The 19,119-nt window shown below is 54.3% G+C and overlaps 1 protein-coding gene across 7 annotated transcripts in view; it reads right to left on the reverse strand.

The window, feature by feature from the left end:
* Positions 1–7,090: 7,090 nt before the first annotated feature.
* JADE2 (jade family PHD finger 2) overlaps positions 7,091–19,119 on the reverse strand; it is a 52,010-nt gene continuing 39,981 nt past the window's right edge. For 6 of the 7 annotated variants that reach the window (XM_046665820.1, XM_046665821.1, XM_046665817.1 and 3 more), the window contains 3 exons: positions 16,200–16,317; positions 13,426–13,554; positions 7,091–11,816 (listed from right to left, as the gene is read on the reverse strand). In XM_046665820.1, the coding sequence (XP_046521776.1) occupies positions 11,008–11,816; positions 13,426–13,554; positions 16,200–16,317 (1,056 nt within the window). In that variant the 3' untranslated portion in view covers positions 7,091–11,007. The remainder of the gene's footprint in view (positions 11,817–13,425; positions 13,555–16,199; positions 16,318–19,119) is intronic. The other variant, XM_046665823.1, reaches the window with a different exon arrangement.

Below are 19,119 nucleotides of genomic sequence, written 5' to 3' on the forward strand. Positions count from 1 at the left end.
GAAGCTCTGAACTTGAAAAGTCAGGTGGGCGGGGGATTTTCGCTCACCAAATAGCCCAAGGGCTGCTCAGTGTACACTGGATTGGACTTGATCTCTGTGGCTCCCTGGCTCAGGAGGACCTGGGAATAGGAATGTCAAGTTTCAAGGAGGCAATTACATGCAGTTGAATTTTTTTTTTCTTGAGGAAGATTAGCCCTGAGCTAACATCTGCTGCCAGTCCACCTCTTTTTGCTGAGGAAGACTGGCCCTGAAGTAACATCTGTGCCCACCTTCCTCTACTTTATATGTGGGATGCCTGCCACAGCATGGTCTGATAAGTGGTGTGTAGGTCTGTACCCAGGATCTGAACTGGCAAACCCTGGACTGCCAAAGCAGAACATGTGCAAACTTAACCACTGTGCCACCAGGCTGACCCTTGTGCAATTGAATTTGAGGAAGACCTTTTTAACCCAGATGGCTTAGCACTGGGTTGCTTTTAATTTTTAATTTTTTATTTTATGTTTTTGCTGAGGCAGATTTGCTCTAAGCTAACATCTGCTGCCGATCTTCCTCTTTTTTTTTTTTGTATGTGAGCTGCCACCACATCATGGCCACTAACAGAAGAATGGTGTAGGTCACCACCTGGAAACTGAACCCGGGCTGCCAAAGCGGAGTGTGCCAAACTTAAACACTGGCCACCAGAGCTGGCCCTAGGTTGTCTTTTAAATGACAGGCTCTCTGTCACTAGAATTCAGAGGCTCTCCTAGAGAAGGTTGGGCAAGATGAGTTTTCACGCCCCCCCATCCCCGAACCCTGAGGTCCTATCACCCTGAGGTCCTATGCGGCTCCTCAGATGAGGGCTGAGCAGGAAGCAGGATTGATGGTGCAGGTTGGTGCCAGTCCCGTCCTCTTTCTTGACCAGAAGAAAGTGCTCCTGGAGGGGAGAGGGCTCCCTAAGTTTTGAGTATCCCCTCTGATTCCTGATGCCTCTACAGGGCACACTGCTCCCCCTTTGACATTGGCCCATTTGTGAGTCTCTCAGTGAATGAGGCAGCTATCAGACCCGCCCACGGGCCCTTCTTCGCAGGCCTCCCAGGCTTCCCTCAGTAAGCTAACGGGCAGGAATATTACAGTTGGCATGTGGGCAGCAAGGCTTCGTATACCAAGCGCCTGTCACCAGAATGAGGCAGTCACCAGAGCCCCAAAATAGCGGTTCAGAATCTCCACAGGTGCAGGTTTATTTTGCTGAGTCACTTTTCTCCCTTGGCTTCTCCTGCAAACCCTGGCTGCTCTTCTGAGTTTCACATTGATTACAACATTCAGTCTCTAGCAATGGAACCTTTCTTCTTTGCAAAAAGGGGTGGGGGTAAGGAGACAGGAGCAACGGCCTATTTATCTCCCTCCAGGCTCTTGGGGTACAAGGTTTCAGGTGTACAGGATGGCCACTAAAGAAACCCGGAATGCTGGGAAGGTGGATGTTTCTCAGGCCCAGGCAGCTGACTGTCACAGGCATTGCATGAGCTGCAATGACAACCAGCTGTTTACAACCCATCCCTACCCCAGCCCTACCAGGGGGAGCTGCACGTAGCCAGTCCTCACCCTGACCCCAGAGTACCGTTGTCCTGGCTGGGCATGGCGAGGTCCATGAGAACTTGTAAACAACGGGGCTTTACCGGCTCAGATTCCAGAAAGTGAGTTAGGAAACAAACAGCTCTGGCTCCTGCCTCTGGTCTGCAAGCGTTAGAGCATTCTTTGCCTAAACCTCCACCTCCCCCGCTCCTCTAACACCTTCAGTGTCTCCTCATTTTGCCCACTTCACATCCATGCCCACTTTGCACCTCTCAGCCACCCCACCTGGCGGGCCCGGCAGGAACTCTCGTCCTCATATAACAAATGAGGAACCTGAGGCCCAGAAAGGGACAGAATATAATTCCATAATTCTCCGTTACCTAAAGGACCACAAGATTCCATTTCTCGTCACTTTCTCCTTCATGGTGCATTCATGGATGAATTCTCTGGACCCGAGTGGCCACGTGTAGCTAATGTTATCTGAGGACGGAGGGAGAATAAGGGGGATCACCCACTGAACACAAACCCCTACACCCGGGGCAAACCCACCCTAGAATTGCCGGTACCCAGAACACAGAAGCCCCCAGCCCTGCCAGCAAGGCCTAGGCTCCACTCCCAAGCCTGGAGGACGGGTGCCTCGCCTTCCTTCAGTGCCTCCAGGCTCTGCTCCATGTTTAACCCTGTTGCTGTCCCAACCAGACTTGGTGTCTCACCCCATGATCAGACCCACGGCTAATGCTATGCTCCCACTGCCCCCCTCACCTGTTGACAGGTGAATTGGCAGCTACGGCGGCATTCTGATTATGTGAAGGCCCCACACTGAGTGGGTAAAGCTTTGTCCTTCTCTCACTCTGCCCAAGTCCAGTCTGGAGGTTTACCTAGCCCCATCTGCCAGCCGGCCCCGCCTCACCCAGCAGGCCTTGAATTAAAGGGCCCTGGCAGGCTCTCACTTGACCCTCACTGACCACATCCTCTGACCATGGACCCTCCCCAGGACCTGGATTTTCGAGATCACAGTATCTCCAGCCTCTTCTCCTGTTGTACAGATGGGAAAACTGAGGTACATCAAGTCAGTGGCAAAGAGAAGACTAGGACCTTGGTCTCCTCGCTCCTGGGTCAGCCATATTTCCCTACAACATGGTGCAAAAACCTTAGGGGGTGCCATTAACAATAATAAAAAGAAGCCTTGAGTTTGAGTTTGATTTGGGAGACCTAGGGGAGTCATGGGTGCCCCAGGAAAGGCAGAGGGCCAATGTGAATCCTTTTATCTTTTTATGTCTTAGAATGGCTTCTTTTTGCTTAACATTATGTTTGTTGTTGCAACAAAGCAGTTGTACATTTTTGAATGTAGCAGGGGTTCCTCCTGTATTCTTTTTTTTTTTAATTGTAGCAAAAAAACACATAACGTAAAATTCACCCTCCCAACAGTTTCCAAGTGTACAGTATGATATTGTCATCCATGTGCACACTGCTGTGCACCAGATCCCCAGAACCCCCATGCTGCCTCTGTACCCACTGAACAGCTCCCACCTCCTCAGCCCCCAGCCCCTGGCAACCACCCCTCCACTTCCTGTTTCTATGAGTTTGACTTCTTTAGATACCTCATCTAAGCAGAATCGTGCAACATATATCTTTCTGTGACTGCTCATTTCACTCAGCATAATGTGTCAAAGGCTCACCCACGTTGTAGCATATGTCAGAATTTCCTTCCTTTTCAAGACTAAGTAATATTCCATTGTATGCATTTATCACATTTTCTTTATCCATTCATCTATTGATGGACATCTGGGTCACTTTCACCTCTTAGCTAGAGTGACTAGTGCTGCAACCAATGCTAATTCTTTAGATGCTCACCTGAATCAGCAAATGAATGCTCTTTGAGCCTCAAAGAGCCCCACGACATTTGGAGTTTTGTTCAGCCTTGGATTGGAACACGGGATGCAACTCGCATGGTTGGAAAGGGGCTGCTGCAAAGGAAGACAGGTGCAAGGCTGGGGTCTAATATCCTGGTCACTGGCTGGAGCCCCCTTTCCATTGCTCTCACACTGCAAAGGTGAGCATTTTGGGGTTGTGGGGACAGTCTTGGATCTGCTCCAGTTTATACACAATAGTAAATCACTTGTCAGCACCAACCCTTTGCCTGGGACACAGCGCTGCATGGTGGAGGACATGAGGACTCCCACGAGGGTTGCCAGGTAAAACACAGGATGTGATATTTGGAACACACTTACACTAGAGAATTATTTGTTGTTTGTCTGAAATTCTAATTTCACTGTGTGTCCTGTATTTTTATTTGCTAAGTCTGGTAACCCTATCTCCTAACACACTGAAGGTGTTCTGCATGAGCCAGCACCAGGGCCTCTGCATCCCAACCCAGGTTCCCTCAGGATGGTTAGTGAGGATGCTTCTGACCTCCAGGCCTGGCCTGGAGCCCTGGGTGTCAAGCACCACCTTGCCTTCAGCTTGCCCCTTAAGCCACTCAGTTGACTGAGCCCCCATCCTTTCCTCTCTCCCTTTGACTCTTGGCAGTGAGTCTGCCTGAAGCCCAAGAGCTGCCCTAAAATCCATATTTTATGATCTCTTCTTTTATCAGGCAACCCCTAAATGGTGATCCTGAAGCCTCATATCCTTCTGCCTCAGTCTCTTACCAGGGGATGAAGAGTGGGCTGCTGGGGCAGACACACGCAGGGGCAGCTGGGGACCTGGCCTTCATGGTGAGAAGGAGTTGGCCCTCGTGGATGGGTTTGGCCAGGTGAGGCTGAAGCATGGGAGTCTCCTGTGAAGGGGAGGGTAGCTGTGCCACTTTGAGCTGGGTCTATGGTACCTCTATGTCCAGAAATCTTCATTTCCAAGAAAATGGGCCTTTGCTGCCTCCTCTGGCAGCTCTGCGCACAGACAGAGGTGCGATAAGAGGGACCACCGAGGCCAGCTCTGGGAGCGTGGAGTGCTCCCTCTCCAAACCACTGTTGACTTCCTTTCTTTCTTTGGCAGAAGGCAGGGCCTGGGTCTCCTTGGCCTACTCACCCCACCCAAGGTGGGCACACAGCAGGCCTCAGCCAATGCCTTTTTCTCCCAGGAGCCCTCTTGCCCCTTAACTGAACTGGCTCCCTGTTCCTGAAGGCTGATAGAGAAGATCCTTCTCTACGCTAGCTGGCAAAGGGCCGTGGAGAGGGAGGCACTGGTGTGTAGACTGGAGTTCTGAGACTGGGGAGTGCAGGGTTGGCCTTGGCCCTGTGGGCCTCGGGCCTTGGAGCTGGAGGCATCTGGGCTGGGGCCCAGCAGGCAGCAGATGGCGCCCCAGACCCTACCTTGCAGGAATTTAGTGAGAACAATGGACGTTCAGGGCAGGCCAAGGAGCTCTTTCCTCTCCCCACCCCCACGAGCCTTACACCCACTTGCAGCACAGTCTCAGTGCGTAATTGCACATTGCTTTGGAATTTCTGATTAAAGTTTGTTTCCCATACTGGCCTGGTCTCTCCATAGGGCCATGTGGTCATCATAGCGTGCCCAGGGCCCAGCAGCAGGTGCTCGGTGAGAGATGAATCAATGCAGGCGTGACTGAAGGGTGGATGAGTGGACATTCCCTCCACTGGGAATGGAGACACTGGGAGAGAACTGGCCCTCCAATGAGGGAGCTGCGACCAGGTCAGCCCACACTCCTCCTGTTCTCAGGGGCGGGGACAGCAGAGGCGGGACAGGGGCGCGAAGGCCTAGGAGCACTGATCAGATGGGAGACCCCTGCCCTAGAGCAGCCAGGTGGACTTACACCAAACCGGTGCAGAGAGGGAGCCCAGAGAAACTTGGGCTGAATGAGGGGCCAGGCCTGCTCCTCAGCCCCCTGCCTTCTCCTGGGAAGGAGGTCAGGGAGGGGTTCCTCATGGCTGTCTGTCCCTCACTCCACACAAGCATAGGTCAATCCAAGGCAACTCAGAGGACAGCTGACAGTCTCTAGGGCTGCACTGCCCAATTGAGTAGCTACTAACCACAGGGCTATTGAGCTTGAAATGAGGCTGTTCCGAATTGAGATACGCTGTAAGTGTAAAACATACACTGGATTGCAAAGACTTAATACAAAAAAAGAACAAAAAGTTTCGTTAATAGTTATTTTATATTAATTACATGTTTGATCATATTTTGGATACAATTGGTTACATAAAATTATTAAAATTCATTTTACTTGTTTCTTTTTACTTTTTTAAGTGTGGTTCCTAGAATTGCATGTGTGGCTTGTGTTGTATCTCTATTGAATGCTGCTGCTTCAGACCCACAGGTGCTTTGACCTCTCCAGTCCCACATTTATCAGCTGGGTCAGCTTTTGGGGGTGGGCCTTGCAGCGCGGGACCCTGCAACACTCTTCTGGACCGCTGGGGCTAAGTGGGCCTGGTGTTGGGCTGGCAGCGGGAGGAGGAGGCTGGGGTGCTGAGCCCAGGGCAGCTGGCCCAGAGCCGACAGCCCCAAGCCACAGGTAGGTGGGCTGGCCACCCAGGAGCCCCCAGGTCTATTTCTGACACCTTCTGCATTGTGGAGTCACAGAACCCTGGATCTGGAAGCGTCCTTGGGGACCTACCGCCTATCACACCGCTGAGAAAATGGGCAATTCTCTGCGGTAAACTGTCAGGGCCCCAGGAGCTAGATTCCTTGAGTCCCAACTCTACCCCTTTCCACACAGCCTCCTCCTGGACTCTCAGAGGATCAAGACCCTCCATGCATAGCTTGATCCATCTTGGCATGTGCCAAGCCAACCACCAAGAATGGTCGGTGTCCCTTCCTTCCATCCAGTCCGCTTGGACAAGCAACTGTTTATTCTTCAGGTTTCCACTGCCTGGAAGCTCAAGGAGGGCAGGGTCCTGGTGACACACACGGTACACAACCCAGAACATTGGCAGAGCAAGGTGCGTGGTCAATAGAGTCACTGTTGAATGAACAATGAATGAATGGTGTTACTTCCTCAGAGAAACCCTTCCTGAATGCCCCCCGTCCACAGATGAGCCCAGGCCTCCCTAACTCGCAGCTCCCTCAGCGTCTTTGCCCCTGCTAGACTGTGAGCTGCCCCAGGGCAGGGGGGGCGGCTACATTCCCCATATCTTCCAGAGCCTGGCACAGAGCAGGTGCTCTGGAAAGAATGAATAAGAAACAAATGTGGGCAAAAATCTTCCCTGATCTAGCAACAGATGCCCGAGGTGCCTCCCAAACCTTCCCACTGTCCCAGGTAGGCAGCTCAAGGAGGTGGGAAAGTCCAGCAGTCCTGCCTTTGATGCTGAACTTCACCTCTTACCGGGTGTGGCTGTGGGTATCTCCCTCACCCACTCTGAATTCCAGGGGACGCCAACAATGGAGAGGAGCAAATGAAATCCTGCCCCTAAGCACGGCCCCTGGTGCATACTGAGTGCCCACTATGACCATCACTCTTAGACTCCTTAGGAGGTAGCAGCAGGTCCCTTGGGGCACCCAGGGAACACCTGCTATTTCACTGAGCCCACTGCTGGGTATGTATATAGGACTCCCTACCCGACTCAGTGCAACAGAGCCTCACACCAGCCAGCACAGAAAACATTGCTTTATTAACTGCGTTTGCCAACACACGAGGAGAGCAAAGGGCTCCTTGAGACACAGGCCCAGGCAGGGGCCAGGGTCTGGAAACCCCCATGAGTGAGCAGGACAGGATGGGAGTGGGAGCTACGCAGCAGGGCAACACAGAATCATGCAGGGCACGGCGGGCACTGGCCACCCCATGGCGGCCATACATTCTATTGCTCATTAAGGGTAGCGAACATGGACAATGTACAAAAAGGAGAAATAGGTCTTTGCGTTAATGAAAAATACATTTTTTCTCTACAAAGGAATCTTTTCTAATACAAGAAAATAAATATTGCAACATAAGCCAAAAATAATTTAAAATTGCTCTTTTCAATATATTTTCAGTATTTCTCTTGTATATTAACAAATGGCACATCACTTTCTTTGAAACAAAGACAGAAGGTGTCTCCTCCTGTGACATTCATATCATCCCCTCACCCCGAGCTGATGTGGAGCACAGAGTGCTGTGCATCTGAGGGACAAGGTGGCAGGAAGTGCCTTAAAGAACAACCAAAGGTCCCAGACTCCAGCCCTGGCTCTTTGGCCAATGTGGCCAGGTAGGCCAGGGGCATGGGAAGTGGCCTTCCCATGAGCCTTGCTACAGGCATCGAGACCATTCTGCAGAGGTGCAGGCATGGGCAGAGGTTGGCCACATCTGGCAGTGAGCAAGGAAATGCCAAGTCCAGCTGCTGCTAGTGTCTGTTAGAATTGGGCAGTTGATTCCGCAGGAATTGCCCCAGCAAGTCCCACAGCGTGCCCATACCCTGCACACGCAGACATACATGCACGTAGACACACGAGACGTGCCCTGGCACACCCCCCACCCGACAGTCCCACACCCATATCTGGAAACCGGGGTGGCTTCTCCAAGGAAACCAAGATCCTTACACTGCAAACGCTCACACACTGTCACAAAGTCAGAGCTCATTTAACAAAATAAACCCTTCTCCCTTTCTTTTCCTTATTTGTTTTAAAATACATTTACGATCCATAAAAATACTTTCCTTGCACATTATCCTTTCTCACTTGATGATGGGGAAGGAGGTGGAGGGCAGCCAGGATGGGGAGAATGGGGCCAACAGCCAGAATGAGTTACAGAGCAGCTTCTCCCTCCCTGAGGAGGGCCAGTGAGTGTGGACAGATGTGGTCGAGAGAAAGGTGTGCCTCAGCCTCTGGCCTGGAAAAGGGCTTCTGCCTTCTTCCCTGCTTCCCGCTTTACCCTCAGGGGTGGCAAGGCTGTCTGTCTACCCTGTAGACAGTAGGCTGGACAGAGAGTGAAGGTGCTGTGGCTAAAGGCAGAAAGGATAGCGGTGGGGACCGGCATCCTTGTCCTCCTTGCAGCCTGGCGGACATTCTAGAGGTGCACAGCTGCCTGGTAGGACAGCTCTAGGGTTTGGCCAGGGAGTGAAGCAGCCCCCACCAGCCAGCCAGACACCTGGGTTCTGTGCAGGACATGGGCTCCAGAGAAAGTCCAGCCCAAAGCAAGAGCCAACTGAGAAGAGGGTCGGAATCCAGAGGCCAACTTGAGCAGAGGCCCCCTGAAGAGTGCTGGCGGCCCCACCTGGCCCCTCTGGTCCAGACCCTGGCTAGACCCACGACACTCTCTCCCTGGTTCCCTCCCTGCTCCTGCCTCTAGGAAGCCAGACTCTGCCTCAGCATGGGTGAAGGGATAAGGGACAAGTGCTGGGTCTCCTGGACCTGAGCCATTCCTAGCACCCCCAGTTCTACCACCGGCAGAGTTTGGTTGTTCTTTAAGCTTGTCCCTTTGCTTCCTGCGAGGTCAGACTGGGCAATCCAGCACAGACGTGGTTGTGACCCGAGGTGACCCAAAGCACGGGGAAGGAGGAAGTTCTGTTCAAAGGCAGTAAACAGAGAATGGGGTTGGGACGCTGATGCTGACACTGCACTGGCCACTACTACCAAGGCGGGCAGGCAGACTAAACTCTACATGGCAGCTCATGCTGTCCCAACGCCCAGAATCCTTGAAGCCCTCTCTGAGTCCACTCCGACTGGACAGATTTGTCCGATTCTCTGAACTCAATCATATCTTTCTTTCCTGTTTTGCTAAAATTCACATGAAACTGAGTGTCGATGACAATGCCACTGTCGTACCTTGATAGTTTTGGAGTCGGGGGTGGGTGGTCAAGCTGTTACCCACCCCGCTGATTTGCGCTTGTGTATCTGCGTGGGGGGAACCACAGGGTAAAGACTTTTGCCAGGCTGGTTTCGCTGTCAGTATTCTTCCCCACTGTGAGTCTGAGTTTAGGAGAGCTCACAGGGGGCCCAGCCCAGGATCTGAAATCCAACACCGGGTTCCCAGTTCCAACAGTTCAGCAGCAGAACAGCATCCTCTTCCAAGAGCCTGGGCTCCTCTCCTTGGGTGTGTGCAATAAACATGTTTCTATACTTTGTTGCTAAAGAACTCCATTAAAAAAAAAAGTCCAAGTGACAAGTTGTCAGGTCCAGGCTGTGCTGTATTATGGTCAAAATATTCTTTGGCATCCATAGAATGATTCGATTGATTCACTGGACTTTTGCAAGGTTCTTGATGGAGAAGTTCTGGCTTTACCAGTGGCAGAAGTGACCCAGGAGTAATTCATAAAAGAAAAAAACATGTTTTCACTGAATTCCTTTTTCATTTGTTCCCTGAGCTATCACCCTGGGGCCACTCCACTGAAACTCTTCAGACCAACTACCTGGGACCTGGGGGGGGAGCGGGGAAGGGGAGATGTGGCGGAGGGGAGGACGGGCACAGCTGGGAAAGGGTTAAGGCTCAGAGGGACAGAGGAACCAGGAACATCCAGCAAGACTTAAAACAGCCCCGGCAGGCCACCACCGGCCGCCCTGGGCCCCGGGATCCCACTGCTCGTTGGAGGGAGGAGTTTCCAAAAGGAAAACAAGGAAGAAGCTCATCTCGTAGCAGGGCTGGGAAACTTGAAAAGGCAAACGGTCTGGCCTGGTCAGCTGGCTGGGAGTGACCAGACTTCGGCCAAGACTGGCCCCAAAGGAAGGAAGGAAGTTGGAGCCCCAGAGCGATTCTCTGCGGCGTGCGAGTCTGAGCCCCACGCCCCTGTCTGGCCACTGGCCCTCCCTTGCAGCCCTCCGCCGGCACTGGCGGCTGGCTGTTTGGGAGTCCCCTGAGTAAATGGCACAGCTCAGGAAGGATTCTGGGAACCCCTTCCCAGAGCCGCTGGGCTGGGCACTGGCAGGGGCAGAGCAGCAAGGGAGTGGAGGGTCGCGGGGTGGGCGGGCAGGCCTCAGATGATGTGGGTTGATCAGGAACGGCTGTGGTTCCCCTGGAACCGGCGGGCCCTCTGCGCCCCCTCAGTGCTTTCTCGTATAAGCTCGTTGTGCTTGTGACAGTGAGTAGACTCTGGCTGGGTATCACTTATTATACTTCCTTGGGGATCAGTGGAGTGCAGCAGGACCCCCCAAATAGACCCCAGTGGGATTTGGGGGCAAGGAGGGGCAGGCCCTGGGCTGGCCCATCTGCCATGAAATAATGCCCAAACGACAGTCTGTGTCACCCAGGGGCAGCAGGCTGGAGTCCCGAGCTCTTCCTCACCTTGCCTACATCTAGCCAGGAGCCCAGCAGTGCCACGTGGGCCAGGGCGGGGATGCTGCCGCAGCAGGGGCGGTGCACAGGGCCTAGTATGGTCCTCGTGGCTAGAGCCGTGGAAGGAATCCTAATGTCCTAGGCCAGCACAGAGGAAAGACAACAGTGTGGAATTCGAAACTCTCTCTATATTAAAAATAAAACCACAACAGAGTGGCAGCCTCGAGGGTCTGAGACACTCAGCAGAGATTGGAAATGGCAGTTGTGACTAGGCTGAGGCCTCGTGGGGGGACCAGGGCAGGGCCCAGGACAGGAGCAGGGGTAACTTAGGAAGCCAGTACCCCCATGCGGACCACCTCCTCAGTCCCTGCTTCCCGGGGACCCCGCTGCACCCCGCTGTCCTCAGCCTCCACATCTGAGTCGCTCATCTCCCCATCAGAGAAGTAGCCATCAGTCTCAGTGTCAAAGTGTAGGCTGACCTTTGGCCTCTCGGCCACAGCTGAAGGCGGTCCTGTCCCAGCATCAGGCCTGGCGCCTGGTGATCTCCGGGTTCCCTTGCTCTCACGGGGCAGCCGGAGCCGGCTTGAGGGCTTGGGGCTCGCTGTAGGGCCAGGCACTTGGACATTCAAGTCAGCGGCCATTGGGGCCGCCTCGTCCGGGGTCTCGGGGGCCAGCGGTGGGGGGCTGTCAGGGGCTGCTGGGACAGGACAGTCCCCAGCTGTAGGACTGGATGGCAGGTGAGAAGGTGTTCGCCGTGGTGGTTTCCTGGCAGGTGTCCCTTGACCCCCTTTGCCGCTGCCTGCATCCTGTCCCCAGGGTTTCTTCTGGGGTTTGTCTGGAGTCGTCCGTGAACCAGGCCCGTCCTGTGGTGGTTTCTTCTTGGCAGGCAGGCGGGTGCGGCCGCGGGCCTTCCTGGCAGGGTCGCTGGGTCGCAGCGAGGGGTCCCGCATGAAGCTCAGCAGTGTCTCCTCGTCTTGCAGCAGCTCCTCCGACAGCAGCCCCGGAGCGGGATCTTCACGGTGCCCATTGTTTAGCGACCACTCACTCATGGCCATGTTCTCTGCTGTGATCTGCACGGACTGTGCCAGCCAGCTGTTAAAGAAGGTGCCATCGATGGGGAAGGAGGTGGACAGGCCTGGCCGAGGAGAGAGAAGCAGGTGAGAGGCCAGCACGTGTGCGTCCCACCCTCTTGCAGAAAGCCCTCCTTGGCCCTCGCCAGCAGGCCACTGTGCGCCTTTCTCCCTCTTTCCCTCTGTGCCGGGCCCACTTGAGCCATCTTGTTTCATCCATTCCTCCCACCAACACCACCAAAGTGTACGGTCCACGCCATTTACCTGTCTCCCTAGGATATCCTACTCTCAGAACTGGGTTCATAATTTGTGGAGCTGAGTGCAAAGTGAAAATGCAGGCTTCCTGTTCAAAAATTATTTAGAATTTCAAGGTGGCAACAGTAGAGCATTAAACCAAGTGAGGGCCCTTTGAGACTGCAGAGGTGCAGTGCACACCCATGAAGCTGACCCTGCCCAACACCACATCCTGGGGGCGCAGAGGATGGAAGAATGGAGAAAAATGCCCTCCGGCCACTAGGGGGCGCTGGGTTGCCTCAGAGCTTCCAAAGCAGGAAACTGGGATAAGGGTGTCAAGCATGAATAGTGCAGTAGGTATATCTGGGTAGAAGGTCCCTCTAGGACATCAGGGCCAGCTCTAGCTACAGGCCCTCCCTCTTTTACTGAGGTCTTGGGAGGGGCAGCTCGTGAGACTGGGTCTCCCATTAGACACCCAAGTTGTCCCCTTCCTGAGACTGAGGGAACTAAAAGATGACCGGGGACTTTGGTGCTGGAGGGGAGGTCTAAAAGAGGTCTCCACCACAAATCCCTGAGAAGTGTTCTAGAGGAAGCACGTGACATCCTGGGAGATAGAGCCCAAAGCTGGGGGCCTCTCAAGAACTGCTCTGGGGCTGGCCCCGTGGCCGAGTGGTTAAGTTCGCGCGCTCCGCTGCAGGCGGCCCAGTGTTTCGTTGGTTCAAATCCTGGGCACGGACATGGCACTGCTCATCAAACCACACTGAGGCAGCGTCCCACATGCCACAACTAGAAGGACCCACAATGAAGAACATACAACTATGTACCGGGGGGCTTTGGGGAGAAAAAGGAAAAAAATAAAATCTTTAAAAAAAAAAAAAGAACTGCTCTGCCTAATGGGACAACAGTAAGGAGGCTAGTGAAAGCGACGATGGGCTGGGCCAGTGCCGGTGTCCACTTCTTTGGGTCTCTCTAGGTGGCTTCAGGATGGTTTGCTGGTACTGAAGAGAGGGCCCATTTAAGAAGACGCTGGCAGTGGGACAAGGATGGAGAATTCTGGCAGATCCTCAACTCCCCGCATGGGGCTGGGTTCCTAGAAGGGCCCAGATGGCCTAGAGGTCCCGTAAACACCTCCGGGAAAATCTAGCATTCAGGACCCTAACCAGGGAAATGAGGGGCAGTTCCTGAGCTCCTGGACCCAGCCTCGAGGTCTACAAAAGGGGAATTTCTCAGGATGCCAGACCAGGCTCTTACACCCTAGTCTCCTTTATGGCTGGAAAGTATGAGCGCCTGGGCAAGGAAGGGCCTGGTTACCCTCTTGGGCCTCCCACTCTGTGCAGTGGGGGTGCTGGTGGTCCCTGCTGACCTTACATGGAGGGCTGCAAGTGGAGTGATGGTGTGAGCTTGGCTGTGTCTGCCAGGCCAGCGTGGCCACTCACTCACCCAGCTGCCCCAGGACTGAGTCCGGCCCCACTTTCACTTTTTCTTTCTTCTCAGGGCTGCCTTTTGGGCCCTCGCGCCCTTTCCTTTTCGAGTCGCTCTTCTTGCCCTTTGCTCTCCTCCCAGACCGCTCTGCATCAGGGAAAGAGACAGCGGGAGGGAGGTATTTACTCCGAGTAGCCTCACCGAGAATAAAGATCACTGCATGTTCTCCCAGGAGTCTTCCCTCACCTGGGGCCCCACCTTCCAGGTCACCTCACCATGCCTCTGTGCTCCAGGCTCAGAGCTGTGGGGGGCCTGGGATAACTGAGGCTCCAGTGAGTCAGGGGGCGGCCGGTATGGGAGAGAGGGCTAACTGCCCACTGCTGCTCTTGAGGCACTTAGGGAGGGCACAGGGCCACGAAGAAGGTGGAGGACCACCGTGTAGGACCTGGACTGCAATCTGATCTACATGGCCTACAGATCTTGGGAGAGTCCTGGGGGGTGGGAAGGTTGGTTGGAGCTGAGTGGACAGGGCAGGGCCTTGAATGCCAGGCTGAGGAGTCAGACATGAAGATAGAACACTATCAGAGGAGTCCAGAGGCTTGGGTTCCAGTCCTGACACAGTAGTCAGGCCCCTTGAATAAGTCTCCTGCCTTGGTCTCCTGGGCTGCTTTCGAGGTCAGAGAGTAGATGGGAGATTCGGGGGTGCACACCTGGCCCTCATATTCTTTCAGTCCATGACCACTTAGATCTAGGGAGCCAGAGAGAACACTGGAGTACAGGAGGGACATCTGGAAAGGGGAGGCCTAGCTACCAGGAACCTTCTCCCAGCTTCTCAGCCAGAGGCTGGAGGGCTTCCCGAATAAGGGGTTAAAAGAGGTTGAGGGTGTGACCTCATCTCCAGGAATCTTCTAGCTCTGCTGTTAACTCCTTGTGCAACTTCAGGCCAGGCCTCAGCCTCCTTATCTATAACATGGGACCAGCGTCTGGAAAGTTTGGAGGGAGCTTTCTGAGGTCCCCCACTGCCCTCAGGATAGTCTCCTTCCAAGAGCCGCAATACCTTGCACATCTGACCCTGGCAACCCCTCAGCCTCACTTCAGAAGTCTTCCTTCTATCCTGGTGGCAGCTACGCCAGCCTCCTTCCAGCTTCTCTAACAAGACAAGCTCTGGCCTCTAGGTTTCCAAATATGCTGTTTCCTTATCCTGTCCTTCACCTGGTTCAGCTCACAGCCTAAATATCACTACCACTGGGAAGCTGTCTCCAGCCCTCTGGCCAGGTGGGCCTCAGCAATATGCCTGTAGCCCATGTTCCACCTCAGGGGTCAAGCGTCACAACACTGAAGGCATCAGCTTTGGGCAGAGGCAAACTAGCCTTCTCTCCAAATGCCCTGCCTGGAACAAAGGGCTGCCTGTTGCTGCCACTCAGGTCTGGGAGCTGCAAATGTCCCTGGACTCAATGTGGAGATACAGACCCACCAAGCTCTTGATCGTGTTTCTGGAATCCTGTGCCTGAGGGCACTGCACGTCTTGCCACTCTCTGCTGCCTCTCCTTCTGTAGCTGGATGTGTGGCCACAGCAAGATCCTAGGACGCCTGAGATGTTGTTCCAGAATCACCGTTGCCGTGAAGCCATCCCTGATATGGCTGTCATTGCACTGGCACCAACTGCAGCCCCTTGGGCACCACTTTCCTTTATCTTTCCAGATGGTGAGCTCTAAAAGGGCAGGAACCTGGTCCGTTCAGTCCGTGGCAGCATGCCCTGCAGTGTCTAGCACAGGACCCGGCACTCTGCTGATGCTCAGTTAGTGCTCATTGAAAAATTAACAGACAAGAGGGAACCCAGAAAATTCTGGCAGCCAGGAAGGTGCCATACTCTTGGGAGGGCATGGTGAACTCTGACCCCTACATGGCCATGACCTGGCCTGACCCAGCAGCTGTACTTGGCAGTGCTGGATTCTCGGGCCAGAGTGGGCAGTGATCCCAGGGTGCAAATGAGGCAGCTCGGCTCTCGGGCAGAGCTGTGCTGGCAGTGGCGGCTCCTGGCTCAAGATCTCTCTCCATCCAGCTATTTCTGCTGCAAGAATTCAACATGAGGGCACCATTTTTTGAGTTAAGCTTTGCCCTCCTTAACACGTCCGGGAAGGGCCTTGTGTCTGGCAATATGCACACAACTAACAGATGAGACCCATGTCAGAGCTTCTTCGGCCTTTGATTTCCAGATCTGTGAAATGCATGTGACGGCAAGAGAACAAGAAGAAAACCGAGAAAAAAAATGCTGGTGCAGGGCCTGAATGCCATCGGATGAGGTCAGAGACAAAGAATGCCCAGGTCCTTTTCCATCTCTGGGGCAGCTGCCTTCTTCAGGATTGACAGGCACACACACAGCACTTTAGGGAAGCCCGCCAGCTTTGGGCCCTTCCTGCCCAGTACGTCTAGGGCCACTAGGACTCTGGGTTTGCACCCATCCATATGCAATTTACTCCTGAACCACTACGGCCCTGGCACTACCTGGGCGTCCCCAGTGAACCAGAAAGCTCCGTGAGAGCTGGCCTGATGCCCACATTCCAACATTCCAATCTCCAGCTCCTTGCCTACCAACATACAACTAGGGCCCTGGGAGGTCCCCATCTTGGCTTACTAACTGGACATGGAGGGTTGGGGTGGGGGGCCAGTGGCCCCTGGCCCCACACACATGCCCCCACCAGGCCCCGAAGACACATACCCTCCTTGGGCCCTAGCCCCTTGAGAGTGTGCACACTGAGGGGGGGCTGGCGGTGGGTAGGGAAGGTGCCTACCTCGACACAGATCTTGTTCAATAAGTTTCATCTGCAGGTGGAATATCTGCTCCTGGAGCTTGCAGATGGCGTGTTTCGTTCTTTCGCGCCTTGTCACCATGTAGCACAGATTTCTAACCTGAGGAAACATAAGAAAGATTTTCCACCTTACTCACGGGCAACTACCCCTGACCTCCCAGCTCTGGGGCCACTGCTGCCTGACCTGCCCAGGACATCTGGGAATCAGTTCCCAGACCCTGAGTGCATCCTCAACCCTGAGCTACAGTTCCCTGATCCAAGACACAGGCTGAGCACAGCCTTGGCCCTGTGGCCACTGGCTGAGCCAGAGTGGGCAGGGAGAGCACCTAGTTAGTTCAGACTGGTGACTCTCCCTTGCTCCTCTCGGCCTTAACTTCCTGGCCGAGTCAGCCACACTGCCCCCCTAAGGCCCTTCCAACTGGCTGCTCTCCCCTATATATGCAGTGCCCCAAGGCTGACTGGGGGCCTCATAAGGTCACCAAGTCCACCCGTCTTCCTCCTGTGCAAGGCCTCTTTCCCATGAAAGACACTCGTCAGCCACAAGCACCACAGCAAAAACCACCTCCAATCCTGCGACATGAATGGTCATGGCACATGGAGCAGAGACAACTCCAGGAGAACAGCTTCGAGCAGAGAGGCAATCCCTGACCCACCTGGGCCCAGCCTGTGGCTGACCCATGTCCACCTGCTACACTGGGACCTGAGCCAGGCCCACCCCTGCTTTGGCCTAGGCCCCCACTCCACATGGCCATGTTCGTTTAGCCAGAGACAGAAGCCATCAGGGAGAAGGGCAGGGGCCTCTCCAACTCCCGTAGGCCAGCTAGGAAGAAGAGCCTCTTAGCGCCTAGGAGACCAGTCTGCTTAGCCCACGGGACGTGGACCCACCCTGCAGCTGGTCTGGAAGCACCTAAAGGATGGGCTGTGTTGCTCCCTGTCCACCTGGCAGCTTTCCCCAGCGTGCCGTCCCTCAACAGCTGCTCTCAGGGTACATCACACTTCTGGGGCCAAGACCAGGCCCTCTCCTTTGAGACATTTCCTTGTTCTGGCATCATCTTCAGCTCAGTTTGGAGCCTCCAGAGCAGGGACAGCTGGCCAGGAGCTGCTGAACTGGAATTCTGGGTCCCATGAGGGTCTTTCCAGCTGGAGCTAATACCTCTGCCTCCAGCTGGGTTTCATCTTCAAGGCTGAGTTCAGTCTTCATGTCCTTAAGCTGCCTGGGGCTGACCTGTGGGTTCCAGAGCCCCCTCCTGTTATCATGACCACCATGTCTTGTGGCCTGCAGGTAGCCAAGAACAGACCTCTTTGCTGGCACAAGTGTCCTTGTCCCCTTCCTGAGCCTAGCTGTGAAGGAGATCCCAGGTCTGCTCCAGTCTCAGGCTTCCACAGGAAGGGCTCTACATGGGCTCTCTGCAGTACTCCAGGCAGGTCGGGGCACCTCAGCCTGGACTGTGAACACCAGGCCATCCTCGAGGCCAGCACCTCCCCAAGGGGCAGCCGCCTGGGGAAGGGAGCCCTTGCCCTGGCATATGGGCACTGTCTGACTTCCTCTCAAACCTTGGGCTTCCTCAGGACCAGGATCTCCTTCTAACCAAGCTCGTTCCACGCATCCCTAAACACAGGCTGCGGCTCTGTGAACTCATGTTGTGTTGTGCCCTAGGCTCAGCGGTGAGCATTGCCATCGGGGTCCCTTTCTTCTGAGGGCTTGCTGCCTAGCAAGGAGACAGATGCTGACCAAGCACTGACAGGACCCAGACTTGGGGGTGGTGAGAAGGCTTCCTGGAGAAAGGGGAAGCTAGGCCAAGTGGGAGTTACTTGCCGAGGGACATAGGCTGGGGACAAGGACCCAGAGTAAGGCCAGGCAGGGGAGAGGCAAGGTGAGGCTTTGTGGCTAGAGTGTCAGGCTTTGAGGCCTGAGCCAGGCCAAGGGGAGTTGAAGAAGGATTTAGTGGGGGTGGGTTGGGGTGAAGTGTCTGTAAGTGCTGAGACCCCGGAGTCATCCATAAGGAGCCAGCTCCTCATCTGCCCCCAGGGCTGAACCCTCAGTATCCCCATCAGTCCCTCCTGGTGACGTGACTCCTCCCCATCAGCTCCCTCTACTTCCAAGTCATCCCCATCATCTTCGCCTGGACAACTAGCCATTCTGCTACCCCAGAGCAATCTCCTTGAAATGGAAATGGAAATCTTCTTAAAATGTAAATTCTCCTCCCCTTAAAACCTCCAATGGCTTCTGTACTGGGTTCAATCATTCCCCCTGCCAAAATTTATGTCTACCTGGAACCTCAGATGTAATTAGTTAAGATGAGGTCACACCAAATATGAATGAACCTAAACCCAGTGACTAGTGCCCTTATAAAAGGCCATGTGAAGATATACAGAGAGAATGCCAGAGGCAGAGACTGGAGTCATGGGTCTACAAGTCAAGGAAGGCCAAGGGTTGCTGGCAACCACCAGAAGCCAGGAGAGAGGCACAGAAGACTCTCCTTCAGAGCCTCTAGAGGGAATCAACCTTGCTGACACCTTGATCTCGCACTTCTGGCCTCTAGAACCGTGAGAAAACAAATTGCTGTTGTTTAAAGGCACCGAGTTTGTAGTACTTTGTCACAGCAGCCCTAGGAAACCAATACAGCTTCCTTCCTGTCACACCTAAAAAATCAGAGTCACAGCCCAAAGCCTTGCCCAACCTGACCTCCCACTGTCACCTCACAGCCTGGGTCTCACAGTCCTCCAGGCTCAGCTGCACTGCCCTCCAGTCTCCTTCTTTTGGCCTTGGGGCCTTGGTATATACTCAACTCTTAGCCCAGAATGCTCTTCAACCCTCTCTTCCCAAGGCTGGACCTCGTCCTTTAAGTCCTGGCTCAAATGTCACCTCCAAAGGCCTTCCTTGTCCACTGCATCTAAGCAG

This window comes from Equus quagga, chromosome 7 (assembly GCF_021613505.1).
Source record: "Equus quagga isolate Etosha38 chromosome 7, UCLA_HA_Equagga_1.0, whole genome shotgun sequence".
NCBI classification, from domain to species: Eukaryota; Metazoa; Chordata; class Mammalia; order Perissodactyla; family Equidae; genus Equus; species Equus quagga.